The following is a 14,867-nucleotide window of genomic DNA, read 5'->3' on the forward strand; positions in this document are numbered from 1 at the left end:
ATTTAAATAACACGTACAGAAAAGGCAAATCTCTAGAGACACAAAGTAGATTAGTGGTTACCTGGGGTTGGAGATAAATTGGGGAATGGCAGCAAATGGAAACAAGGGACCTTTTTTGGAATGGTGGAAATGTACTAAAATTGGATGGTGGTGATAGATGAACAACTCTGTAAACTTACTAAGAATCAGTGAATCGTACACTTAAAATGAATGAATTTTATGGCAGGTAATTACACCTCAATGAAGCAAAGCAAAAACAAAACACTTTACTCAAAATTCAGGTGCATTAAATTGACCTCAATGTACATCTAATTTTATAAATAGCTAATCAAATAAAAAGTTTTCCAATGAAAAAATGAAATAAAATTTGCCTCGCTTCATTATTCTTAGACATATTTTTTAAGGTAAATATTTAGCACCAATGTTAATGAAAACTATGTGATAACTTTGAATACTTGAATAGTTTAATTTTAATAATAAAATTAATAGTTTTCAGATATGTTTACAAGTTGATAAAATAAAGAACAACATAACAACTTTAAGCACTTATTTTAAACATAAAAGCAATAAAAGATAGTCCATAATTCCAAATTCTTAGTCATTAGTTCCAATTATGATTTTTAAACCATTTTTAATTTAATTTTGAGTCTAGGAGTGCCTGGGTGGCTCAGTCACTTAAGTGGCCAACTCTTGGTTTCGGCTCAGGTTGTGATCTCAGGGTCCTCAGACTGAGTCCCACGTCAGGCTCTGCACTTGGCAAGAAGTCTATTTAAGGATTTTCTCTTTTCCTCTGCCCCTTGCCCCTGCACTCTCTCTCTTTCTACAATAAATAAATCTTTAAAAAAAATTTTGAGTGATAATAGCTATAAGGTGCTCTCTCATACACAAAATATTTTACATCTGAAATATTTTATGAGTTTATAAACTCTCCATAAGAAATATTGTAAATCAATATTCAATTTGCTATAAAGAAGTGAAAAAGTCCCTCACACTTTCTGTGTTCCAACATGCTAAACAAGTCAGATTTTAGAAGCTTGAAATCCTTGATTATTAGTGCTAGTCCATTGTAGGGAGTATCTACTAAATATCTACCAAGTTTAAAAAACAAACGAACAACCTCCACCCCCCGCCCCCCAAACCTAAGCTAACAACAAAGAGTGTGGTGAGGGTGTGGAACTACTGGAACTCTCACACAGAGCTGGCAAGGATGCAAAATGACTCAAGGACTTTGGGAAACTAAGTGTCATAAATGTTAAGCTTACATTTACCACACAATCCAGCAATCCTACTTCTAGGTAATAACTCAAGAAGAATGAAAACGTATGTTCATATGAAAGCCTGTATGGAAATGTTCATAGTTGCTTTTTTCATAATAGCTCTAAACTAGAAACGCTATAAAATCCTTCACAGGTGAGTGGATAAACATACTGGGATACATTTACACAATGCAGCACAAAGAAGAAATAAACTGACACATAAAGCAATATGGATAAACTTCAAATCCATTTGCTAAGTAAAAGAAGCCAGATCAAAAAGCTAAATACAGTATGATTCTATGTATATGACATTCTGGAAAAGCCAAGTAAACAGGGACGGTAAACAGATCAGTGCTGCCAGAGGCTGGGGTGGAAGAATAAATGAGAAGAGGCCCAGAGAAATGTCTAGGCTGATGGAAGTGGCTTATGCTTTGACTGCAGTGGTAGTTAACATGACTGTATGTGTTTGTTGAACCTCATAAAAAAGGATGAATTTTACTGTATAAGGATAAATTTTACTAAATGAATGCTATAGTTCAACAAATCCAATTTAAAAAATTGTGGGAATTGGGAGTCCATTGGGTGGAAATTCACATAGTTTGAAAAAACTCACCATGATAGGTTTGATAAGCTGTTCTTCCTTCCACCTACTGAAAACTGTTACTCAGGTGAGAGAGGAAGTTACTGGGGGCAGGGAGACATTAGGCATTTATAAAAAAATTTGTGTAGAACACTCTGGATTTATGCCTAAGACTGATTAGGAATGACCGTGACTTACAAAGATCTACTTATTCTATAAAAGGATTTATTACAGGTACCTTCAAATAATAAGCTTTCTTATGTTTTTATTACAGATTTCATTTATTAAACAAAATGAACAAAATCTTTTAATCTTTTTGGGAACACAACTGCTATAGTAAGAAGAGCACATATCAATAATACCATATCTACAAAGTGCTTCTGAGTTTCTAAAGAAATTAATGGGCTAACAGAGAAACAGTTTGGCCCAAAATAATTGAAGGGTGTAAGGATTTTGATATTTTTTTTCCCCACTGAAAAAATAGATTTGGTCACTTAAAACCTGTTGATTTTCTAAAAATTAGACAAAGCATGATTGTTTCAGTAATGAAAATAAAGAGGAGGTTGAAGATATACAGTAAGAGAGACAAAACCAGATACAAGCAATGTTTAATAGTGCCACTGTTTTTATCACTAGTTTCTTTAAAAAAGATGTCATATATTGTCCAAACACATCCAAACATACTAATTAAACAGCCTATGTTTAAAAAGCCTGCTCTGCTGGCCAGGAATCTGGCTGGCTCAGTTGGTACAGCATGGAATGCCTGATCTCAGGGTTGAGTTTGGCCCCACAATGGATATAGAGATTACTTAAAAACAAAATCTTAGGGGCGCCTGGGTGGCTCAGTGGGTTAAAGCCTCTGCCTTCGGCTCAGGTCATGATCCCAGGGTCTTGGGATCGAGCCCCGCATCGGGCTCTCTGCCCGGCGGATAGCCTGCTTCCCTCTCTCTCTCTGCCTGCCTCTCTGCCTACTTGTGATCTCTGTCTGTCAAATAAATAAATAAAATCTTAAAAAAAAAAAAAAAAAGATCTTAGGGGCGCCTGGGTGGCTCAGTCGTTAAGCATCGCCTTCAGCTCAGGTTGTTATCCCAGGGTCTGGGGATAGAGACCTGCATTGGGCTCCCTGCTCAGTGGGGACTGCTTGTGTTCCTCTCTTGCTGTCTCTCTCTCTCTGTGTCAAATAAATAAATAAAATCTTAAAAAAAAAAAAAATCTTAAGAGTTTGCAAAGCAAAATATTAATTCTTTTTTTTTTTTTAAGATTTTATTTATTTGACATAGAGAGAGAGATCACAAGTGGGCAGAGAGAGGGGAAGCAGGCTCTCTGCTGAGCAAAGAGCCAGATGAGGAGCTCAGTACCAGGACCGTGAGATCATGACCTGAGCCGAAGGCAGAGGCTCAACCCACTGAGCCACCCAGGTGCCCCCAAATAGTGATTCTTAAAAAAAACAAAACAAACAAACAAAAAAAACTCACCTGATAACATCTTGAACAAGTTAGCCAGTTGACTGTTCCCCACAAGCGCCAATATACATCTCTCCAAGATTTTAATTCTTCAAAAAGACTATTCAAATACTCATGAACATCCCAAGTCTTATCCCTGGACAAAAGAGCCTCAATTATTCTATTATTTTACAAGCAAGTAATAAAAACAATTTGTTTTAAGCAAATGTTTTTAAATTTGTGGCTTATTTCCAAAAACATTCTCCAAATGATAACTGTGGGATGGACTACATTGAATAGTAGAAAAAATCTCATTTGGGAGTTTGTTTATTCTCTTTTTCTGTGGACAGCAGAAAAAGATACAAAAGACTGAATGCCAAATTATTTTGCTAAGCTAAATTAAATATATTTTGAGCACACTAACAGTTGGGACTTAGGCATATGATGCTAAATAGAACCTTTATTCTAATTGTACATATTATAAAATAAGTTACTAATCATTGGTGATTCTAAACATTTCTTTATATTATTTTCAAAAGGCATTTTTAAGTAATTGAGTAATACAGTAATATAAAATCAGGTCTTGGTAACACACATTTTGAAGTTAATATAAACTTAAAAAATAGCAAAGGCTTAAAACCCTATTTGCTATGTCCATATGTAACTCCAGTTCCTGTTTTTTCCAAGTCCCTTAATCATTTTGAGCTTTGCTATCTTTGTCCTTATTCAACAAACAACAAAATATCATGATGTTATTACAAATTGCATAGGCACATCTGCTTTAATTAAAGACAACTTAAAAAATGTCATCAACAGCTGACTTATAGGAAAATACTAAATCAAACAACAAAAATGGATGTTGAAGTCAATATCAAGTTTTTCACATAGTTAATAGTTATTGCTGTCAGAATGGAAGTACTTTCTGAAAGGTAAAATCAAGTCTCAAGACAAAAAGTAACCCCATGTGCTTATAATAACTAATAAAGATTCCCCTGATTATTGTATGAAGAGAAAAATGAAAAATTTTAAACATGACTCGAGGGGCACCTGGCTGGCTCAGTCAGAGGAGCATGTGACTCTTGATCTCAGGGTCATGAGTTTGAGCTCCATGTTGGGTGCAGATACTACTAAAAGAAAAAAAAAAAACTTTAAAAAATGCTTAAAAAATAAGCGTGACTGTAATATTAATAATAGGGTTAAATGTGTTTCTTTATATTTGTTTTAATGTTTAAAATACAAAACTTAACATTTATACTATTTTTTCCTTTAACAAAAGTGCCGTACATTTTTAACATAGAAAAAAAAGAACAAAATTAAAAGCATCCATAATACTATCACTTAAAGGTAACACCAGTTTACATTTTAGTGAATATTTCTAGTTTTATGACTTTTTTCACTTAATTCACCATTAACAACTTGCTATATAAGTATACATACTTCGACAACATTATTCTCAAAGGCTGCACATTAAGAATTAATTAGACATGCTTTATATAGATATATTACTACATGGATATATTTTAGTTCATTTAATCATTTGGATGTTTCCCTTTTCTTTCCTATCTAAACAATATAGCAATAGGTTTTCTTGTTGAGTGTTTTCGCAAATCTAAAATTACTTCTGTGGATAAAATCCTAGCAGGAATTTATTTATTTCTTTTTATTTATGTATTTTTAGAGAATAAATACATTTCAGAATTCTTGCTTTTCTGAGATTTTATACCAATTTACAATACTCTTCCCTCTACCAAGAATGAGAAGTAGTTTTGAATTTAAAGGGGAATAAAATAGGGCTACATATTAATGGAATACTGACGAAGTATGAAGAATAAATAGATTAGGGAATATCCAATTTTATTTTTTTATTTTTTAGGATTTTCTTTATTTATTTGACAGAGAGAAAGACACAGCAAGAGAAGGAACACAAGTAGGGGGAGTGGGAGAGGATAAGCAGGCTCTCCGCCGAACAGGGAGCCCAATGCAGGGCTCGATCCCAGGACACTGGGATCATGACCTGAGCCAAAGGCAGACGCTTAATGACTGAGCCACCCAGGCACCCCAGGAATATCCAATTTTATTTTATTTTATTTTTAAAGATTTTGTTTATTTATTTGACAGAGAGAAAGATTACAAGTAGGCAGAGAGGCAGGCAGAGATGGGGGGGAAGCAGGCTTCCCACTGAGCAGAGAGCCCAATGCGGGGCTCGATCCCAGGACCCTGAGATCATGACCTGAGCTGAAGGCAGGGGCTTAACCCACTGAGCCACCCAGGCGCCCCAGGAATATCCAATTTTAAAGACAATTTCCTCATTTACCAAAATTTATCTGAAAATAAATATGGTTCTCTATCAAATTCAATATAATGTTTGTTCAATAAATAATAATTTAATAAATTCAATAAATAAAATCATTAGAAAAAAGAAATCATTTTAATGGCACTGACCAGAATATCTTTCAAGATTAATGCACAATAATTTTTACTATTTTGAAGTCTAAAATATCATGAAATTTACTCAGTAAACAAAATACAGCTTTTACAAAACTTGTTTTGAAAGCATCTTTGCAAGTCAAAGCTGAATCACATTCAGAAAAAACTGTTGTTCTATACCTTGTAAAATTAGTTATGTCTTTAGAAAAACACGAGTAATTCACATTTGAAAGGTGTACTTTATTTTACTGCACCTTATGTGAATGTAGATAATATTTCCATGTTGATCCACATTGATTTTTCCAGGAATGCAAGGAATTCTTCTTTCTGTTTCTTTTGTTAAAAGTTTCTTACACAAACAGCATCTATAACACAAAGAAGACACAAAAACAAACAAGAAGAACATTTAAAATGAGATAAAATTAAGCAATTTAGCTGCATTATATAGAATACCAAAGAAAAACACATCACTGTACCTGTATAACGTTGATGCATTATTCCGAGAATCTGGGTTCAAGTACTCAGGATCAAAAAGTCTCTCAATCTTCTTACAAAAAAGTTTACTATTAACAACAAATGACCAACAAATTAATTTTCTATTATTTATATTATTAAAGTTACTTGCTAGTAATGAAAAAAAACACCAACCTATCTGCATATGTAGAAAATAAAATTAGTAAATCCTTGGAGAGACTCTCTTCAGGAATTTATGAAATACTTACAGTGTTCTAAGTAAGTAAACCTACTAAGGATAAATGCTTAATCAAGAATATATTTGCATGGGGCACCTGGGTGGCTCAGTGGGTTAAGCCACTGCCTTCGACTCAGGTCATGATCTCAGGGTCCTGGAATCGAGCCCCGCATTGGGCTCTCTGCTCAGCGGGGAGCCTGCTTCCTCCTCTCTCTCTGCCTGCCTCTCTGCCTGCTTGTGATCTCTCTCTGTCAAATAAATAAATAAAATCTTAAAGAAAAAAAAAGAATATATTTGGACAAGAATATTTGATATTCAGGAACTTGAAAACTTAAGGGCCTACTAATAACTTGGTATATGATCTTTGGAAAGTACTTAACCTCTCTGGGCCTTGTTTTCTCATCTATAAAATGGGGCTAATAATTCCAAACTCACAAGGTTTTGTGAGGGTTAAATGAACACTGTTTGCAAAGAGTACCAGATACAGCATTAAGCATTTGACCTATGTTTATAAAAACTTTACAATTCTGTATAATGTGACTAAATTTTAAGTCTTGTGTTATTAATTCCAAATGTATATCCTGAGGCCAGATCTGGATTTAGGATATTAACCCCATTTTCAAGTATTTAGGTCTCAGAATTTAGATTACTACATACCAAAAAAATATTACAAAGCCACTGTAATTAAGATAGTGTACTACTGATATAAGTAGAGACAAAGAAATCAACAAAACTGGTCAGCTATATGCAAAAGAATGAAACTGGATCACTTTCTCACACCATACACAAAAAAAAACCTCAAAACAGATTAAAAACCTAGATGTGAGACCTGATACCATAAAACTCATAGAAGAAAGCATAGGCAGTATAATTTCTTTGACATTGACCTTTGCAACTTTCTTGTAGCTACGAGTCCTTAGGCAAGGGAAACAAAAGCAAAAATGAACAATTGGGACTACATCAAAATATAAAGCTTTTGCACAGTAAGGAAATCATTAACAAAACAAAAAGGCAACCTACTGAATGGGAGAAGATATTAACAAATGATATATCCAATACAGAGTTAATATCCAAAATATATAAAAAACTTATAAAATTCAATACCAAAAAAACTCTGTCCATGCTCCTGAATAGACATTTTTCCAAGGAGACATACAGATGGCCAAAAGACATCTGAAAAGATGCTCAATATCACTAATCATCAGGGAAATCAAAATCAAATCAAAACCACAATGAGATATCACCTTACAAGTGTCAGAATGGTTAGAATAAAAAAGATAAGAAATAACAAGTGACAGCAAGGATGTGAAGGAAAAGGAACTCCTATGCACAGTTGGTGGGAATGTAAATTGGTGCAGCCACTGTGGAAAACAGATGAAGGTTCCTCAAAAGATTGAAAATAGAACCACCTTATGATCCAGTAATTCCCCTAATTTGAAAACATACATGCACCCCTATGTTTATTATAATATTATTTACAATAGCCAGATATGGAAGCAACCCAGGTGTGCATCCATAGATGAATGGATAAAAAAGATATGGTCTATGTATATACATAATGGGATATTACTTAGCCATAAAAAGGATGAGATCTTGCCATTTGTGACAACATGGAAGGACCCCAGAGGGCATTATGCTAAGTGAAAAAGAGAAAAACAAATACCATCTGATTTCACTTATATGTGGAATCTAAAAGACAAATGAATAAGTAAACAAAAAGCAGACTCAGACCTACAGAGAACAAACTGATGGCTGCCAGAGGGGAGGGAGATAGGGGAATGGACAAAATGGGTGAAGGACAGTGTGAAATACAGGTTTCCAGTTAGTGAATGAGTGAGTCATGGGATTAAAGACACAGCACAGAGAATATAGTCAAAGGTTTTGTAAGTGTATTGTAGGGTGACAGATAGTAGCTACTTTTGTAGGGAGCATAGCTTAATGCATACAGTTGTCAAATCACTATGTTGTACACCTGAAACTAATGTAACATTGTGTGTCAACTATATTTCAATTTTAAAAAAGAAGAAAAAATCAACAGAACAAAATGGAGAGTTCCAAAACACATCTTCCATATACAGTCACCTGATTTATAGCAAAGACGCCACTGCAATTCAGTGGAGAAAGAATGATCTTGCAAAAAAATCGCACCCAGTTCCATGGCTTCCAATCTATTTACTCACATTTCTATTTTAAGCTCTAACCTCTGACCTAAGTTTCAGACTTCAATACCCATCTATCTATGCCTGCCTACCTCTTTTTTTTTTTTGATGTCCCAAAAGTATATCAAATATATCAAATACTCTTAATAAGACCTAAACCCATCTCCTGATTCCCGTCACCTCAATCTCTCCTCTATTAATGGCACTATAATCCACTTAATTGCTCCTTAAACCTCAATCTAGTAATTATCCTAGGATACACTCTCTCTCCACATTATTCCATCTGAAATCTGTCAGATCTAATAACACCCTCTGAATCCATCTACTTCTTACCAGCTCCTACTCTAGTCCAAACCCTTTCGTCTCTCACCAGACTACTGCACTAGCCTCTTCATAGCTTCCTTGCTTCTTACATCCTTACAGTCTATTGTCCCCAGAGCAACCAGGCTGATCTCTTAAAAACAAATCAGATCATGCCATTCCTCTGCTCTCACTGACATTTAGAATAAAGCATACCCTCTTCACCAAGACTTAATGAGTACCTAAATGATATGACCACTGCTGACCTCATCTCATACCATTCTTCCTCTTTATAATGAGGCCTATCAATATTTTTTTAAAGATTTTATTTATTTGGGGCGCCTGAGTGGCTCAGTGGGTTAAAGCCTCTGCCTTTGGCTCAGGTCATGATCCCAGAGTCCTGGGATCAAGCCCCGCATCGGGCTCTCTGCTCAGCAGGGAGCCTGCTTCCCCCTCTCTCTCTCTGCCTGCCTCTCTGCCTACTTGTGATCTCTTGTCTGTCAGATAAATAAATAAAATCTTAAAAAAAAAAAGATTTTATCAGATAAATAAATAAAATCTTAAAAATAAAAGATTTTATTTATTTGACAGAGATCACAAGTAGGCAGAGAGGAAGGCAGGGGGCAGGGGGAGGGGAGCAGGCTCCCCACAGAGCAGAGAACCCGATGTGGGGCTCAATCCCAGGACCCGGGTATCATGACCTGAGCCGAAGGCAGAGGCTTTAACCCACTGAGCCACCCAGGCGCCCCCTATCTTAATATTTTTTAGAAGATTTTATTTATCCATTTGAGAGAGAGAGAGCACAAGCTGGGAGCGGGGTGGGGAGCGGGAAGCAGGCTCCCTACTGAGCAAGAAGCCAGATGCAGGACTCAGCCAAAGGCAGCCACTTAACCGACTAAGCCACCCATGCACACTTAATAATTTTTAACATAATTCACTAACACAATACGTTCATATGTGCATTATACAAAATAATTTAAGTACTAATTTTTATCTAGAGCCATTGGCTCTGGATAAATTTTATTTCATTTGAAATAAAATAGAATATTTCACTAAAATGAAATGGAAGTATATTTCTTCTAACAGGAATACTTGGTTAAAAATTAAATTAAAAAAATTACCTTCTAAATTTATCTTTCTTGTCTTTTAAATCATCAACTTCATTGTGTGTGAACAGATCAGCTATACGTGTAAGTAGATTTGCATTAATACAGTTCATGTTGCATGGGGTAGCAACTATGGCATTCATATTTTTGTGGCAATACTGAATACATTGTTCAACCTAAAAAAACATACAACAGAAAAAGAATGTTGAAAAGAGTAGCATGAGGATGATGTCATGTCAATACCTTTTAAAGACAAAATTCATTAAAAGCTTGATCCATGGACTGCTAGGCACTAACTGGATTTTGCCTATCTGGGTTAATCTATACTGTTGCAAGATGAGCCAGCAGGCCATGTTTCTACAAACACATACAGAACTAGGAAAATAACTTTCAATTTTCCTCACATACTCTAAATAATAATGCAATGAGCATCTTTCATAATTGTGGCAGGTATAAATCTTAGTCCACAAACTCCTGTATATAAGATGTGACTTTCTATAACTACACTTAATGGCAATATTAAGCCTCTACTTCTTTGAGTGGCTAAAACATAACTTTAGTCACTTCAGGGTTTTCTCAGTTGTGTTGTGCTTGCTTTCTGACTTTATTCCCTTTTCTCCAACCTGAGGTATACTTACTTTCTTTTTGAGGTGGATTTGGGTTTTGGGGAAAAGTAATGCTGGCTAATCATGTATTTTCCAAATATTTTGTTTATGGCATAAAAATTATGCTTTAGGGCTTAGATCTCAAAACTCAAAGATTAAGGACTCTTTTAATTTCTACTTTTTTCTGTAACCCCACTCTGAAGCAATCAATAGTAACAACTAAATGGGGGAACAACTAAGGAGTAGGAAGAATACAGAGAACTAATAAAACTCCAAATAATCAAGTAAACAAATTTCACATCTATTAATATAGCAAAGGAGTACTCTGCCTTAACATAAACACATATAAACATGTGAATGCTTAAGAAATTTATTAAATAAAAAAATATATTCAGTGTTAGAGCCTGATATGTGCATGTACATATTGCAACTTTTACATTTTATCAACTACTCTTAAATGATAAACATTAGCATCTGGTTTACACATATATGGTTATACTAATAGTTGGGCATTTGTTTTTAATTCACTGAATTATAAATGAAAGACACAAGTAAGTAAAACACATTTAAAGAAATTACTTAGTGAAACAAATATATTCCAACTAATTTTCATTTAATTAAGTTTTAGAGCAAAATTCCTCTTGAGTCAAAGTTAATTCTGCTTAGTTTCATCTAATACAACAGTAAACTATTCCTTAAAGATAAATTGTTTGCTTTATAGGCATAATGTATTAATGGTACATAGTAGTCTCACCCTGTCCCCAAAGAACAAGAGCAGTTTATTCTAAAGGAATTGTAAGCAGAGAGAGTTAGAGGTCCCTAGAATAAGAAAGACAGACAAAGCTTTCCTGACACAGAGAAGCCATTTCAGGCCCCAAGCTATTTTCTGTGATCTGTGCCCTACCTCCTAGGACTTATCAGAGTTACAAAGAAATACAAAAACCTCAGTAGTTAAGAATTTTAAGGGGATCAACGGAATGAAAAAACAGTCTCCATCAGGCCTGGAGACAACAAATCCATGGTAAAAACTCCCAGTACAGTTTCCAAAGTAAACAAGGCTGAGGACTCCTCCAGCTTATGCCCATATCCCTTCCCCCTCTTCCAGTTACCTCGGTTTCGTTGTAATATTAAAGTCTCCACCCTAGGAAGAGCACAAGCTTCATTAACTTAGCATAGGATGCTAGTACCTTATGCTCCACCTCTACCTGCAATGAGAGCCCGCCTTTATGAATATTCATCCTAAACCCTGAATAAAAGCAACTGCTCACGGCTGCTTGGGAGTAATGGCTTTGGTTTTGGAAGTTGTTCCCTGTGGTCTCCGTATTTGCTGCAAATGGTTTCCTTTGTGTGACAACTCCACCTTATGTAGTCTCTGTACCTCACCAAGGAGCAAACCCCTATTAGTTCAGTTACGAAATCATACTCTTAACAACTATTTTAGTAAGATGTCTTAAAAATTCCTAAACCCTGGAAGGAAAAATCAAGTTGTATGTTAAATTAAACATAGATGAATAAAAAAGTGTTTTTTTCTTTTTCTTTTTTTAAACAGAGGGAGAGATGGGGGAGGGAGAAAGAATTTTAACCAGGCTCCATGCCCAGAGGTTCAGTCTCAGAACCCTGAGATCGTAACCTGAGCCAAAATCAAGAGTCAATACTTAAGGGACTGAGCCACGGAGGCACCCCAAAAAGAGCTTGGATCTTTTATTAATACTTACCAATGAATCCATTTTCAAAAACTCTGAAGAAATAAGAATTGAAATGACATTTCCTGGCTCTAAAAAAAAAGAAAAAAATTAAATTCTCCTTTTGATTTATACCTCAACCACCTCAGAACAGGCTCCTTCTTGCCTTAACAGAGGATGTTCCATTAAAAGAGCAATTTATTATAACCTTACTACATCATAAAGCTTAGATACATGAAAGAAAGAAAATGCAGTGTTAAAATATACAGTATAGAAAAAGCACACAGTAAATCTGCCCCGAAATTAGATTCATATTGAAGAGGGAACAGAAGGCTGGCTGAGGACAAAGCAAAAGCCGACACCCTGCAACCTCCCCACCACCATCCCCACTCCTGGGTAGGACATATGTGACATTCTTTAAGAATCTCCCACCCATCTTAATGTTAATACTTTGCTAGAGGGCAAAACGACCTTGGCAAAGGCAAGGCCTCTGGTATCCTGGTATCCTGTAGGTCCTCTTTAGCATATTGAAACCTCCCTTTTCCTTACTTCCCCCACCCCCATGGTACATACCCTGCCACCCCTCACAACCCAGGGGCAGCAGCTCTTTCTGCCCATGGCTCCTGTTCCCGTGCTTTAATAAACTACCATTTTGCACCAAAGATGTCTCAAGAATTCTTTCTTGGTCATCGGCCCCGGACCTCACCCCACCGAACCTTACCTATATTCTAGAACATCATCAATATCAAGTAAAAAGACTCCAGCTAAAGACATGACACATGCAAACTTTTCTCCTTAACTAAATCAGAGAAAAAGATAATTAAAATTGAGACCAATTCATCACATAAAAAAATCGTGAGAAAATCTTCTAAATGATTAATGAAGGCACTTGTTATTAGTGAAGTTACTTCAAAAGCAGTACAATGCTTGTTATGAACAAATATTAAAAGATTCTGAAAGATAATATAAAATTTATTATTGCAGAAATGCTAAAGTTACTTCCTAAAGGCAGGCTGAGGTGGGCATTGAGAGGCATAACCAGGGAAAGAGGAATGCCAGCTGACACTATTATTTTCGTAAACCCAAGTCATCTCCTATGAGGTATATTTAAGAAAAAAAAAAAACAAAACAACTATGATTTTTTTGCGTTATATATTAAGACAATCCTTCTAAATAAAGGACTATACAGACAACGATTAAAATAAGTAATCTTAATCTTTGTTTAAATATTACTTCTAGGGGCGCCTGGGTGGCTCAGTGGGTTAAGCCGCTGCCTTCGGCTCAGGTCATGATCTCAGGGTCCCGGGATCGAGTCCCGCATCGGGCTCTCTGCTCAGCAGGGAGCCTGCTTCCCTCTCTCTCTCTCTCTCTCTCTCTGCCTGCCTCTCCATCTACTTGTGATCTCTCTGTCAAATAAATAAATAAAAAAAAAAAATCTTTAAATATTACTTCTAGGTTAAAGGCTCTCAAACAGCAATGGTGAAGGGAGGAGGGAGTTAGTGAAAAATCCCTCAGGGAAGTATAATTCCAGCTAAGACCCACTGTCTGCATTATCAGAGATTTAATTAAGCATTTTGGTGGTTTTCCTGGTTAGAATAAAGACTGTTTTTATTTATTTTTAAAAATATGTATCTATTTATTTATTTACTTAGTGTGGGTATGCACATGCAAGTAGGAGAGGCAAAGGGACAGAGAGAGAGAGTTTCTCAAGAGGACTCCCCCCTGAGGGCTGAGCCCAATGTGGGACTCAATCTCACAGCCCTGATAGTCTTGAGCTGAAATCAGGAGTCAGATGCTTAACCAATTGAGCCGCCCAGGTGCCCCTAAAGATTGCTTTTATAAAAGTTTGTATGTTTGTAGCCACTGATTACAGAGTGACTGGTTTCGATCCACTTCTTTTAACTTTACTAAATGCATTAATATGCTAGATCAAACAATATTTTTTTCTCCCTGGATAATTTGATTTTTTATTTCACATATACATATAATATCTGGGTGATTTGGAATCTCTGGACTCTGGCTGAAAATTTTTATTTGGAAATCTTGTAATTTTTATTTAAGAGCCACTAGAAACTTTTTTCCATTAATTTGGTCACTAAAATGTAATAAATTAGAAATTTCTTCAGAAAATTTTTATATTGTCACTATAGATTTATTTACTAACAAGATTAAAAAAATATTTTAGTACTGCTATAAATAGTATACTCTACACACGGAACGACTTTATTAAACCACATGTGTGATTTCCTATACAAGTCCATACCTAACTAAAGATTACTTAGTAATTATTCTTCCTTTCATCTAGAATACCGGTTCTCAAACTTTTTTTTTTTTTTTAGATTTTATTTATTTATTTGACAGAGATCACAAGTAGGCAGAGAGAGAGGAAGGGAAGCAGGCTCCCTGCTGAGCAGAGAGCCTGATGAGGGGCTTGATCCCAGGACCCTGGGAACATGACCTGAGCCGATCGCAGAGGCGTTAACCCACTAAGCCACCCAGGTGCCCCCCGGTTCTCAAACTTTTGATCTTAAGACCCCTTTTTTGTTTAGATAGGTTACACCTATCAGTATTGATACTGATAATTTATTTATCATAATTTATTTATATATTTTAATAATT

General features: G+C 35.6%; 1 protein-coding gene across 7 annotated transcripts in view; it reads right to left on the bottom strand.

Moving 5' to 3' along the window:
* Nucleotides 1–14,867, bottom strand: part of KIAA1841 (KIAA1841 ortholog) — a 57,398-nt gene that overhangs the window by 26,105 nt on the left and 16,426 nt on the right. For all 7 annotated transcript variants that reach the window (XR_004384588.1, XM_032873849.1, XM_032873846.1 and 4 more), the window contains 5 exons: nt 12,282–12,340; nt 9,977–10,137; nt 6,182–6,268; nt 5,960–6,070; nt 3,312–3,435 (listed from right to left, as the gene is read on the bottom strand). Coding sequence is in view for 6 of the 7 variants with exons in the window: in XM_032873849.1 (XP_032729740.1) it covers nt 3,312–3,435; nt 5,960–6,070; nt 6,182–6,268; nt 9,977–10,137; nt 12,282–12,340 (542 nt within the window). In the remaining variant the exon portion in view is untranslated. The remainder of the gene's footprint in view (nt 1–3,311; nt 3,436–5,959; nt 6,071–6,181; nt 6,269–9,976; nt 10,138–12,281; nt 12,341–14,867) is intronic.

Source organism: Lontra canadensis, unplaced genomic scaffold (genome assembly GCF_010015895.1).
Source record: "Lontra canadensis isolate GAN:19392208 unplaced genomic scaffold, GSC_riverotter_1.0 scaffold50, whole genome shotgun sequence".
NCBI lineage: Eukaryota > Metazoa > Chordata > Mammalia > Carnivora > Mustelidae > Lontra > Lontra canadensis.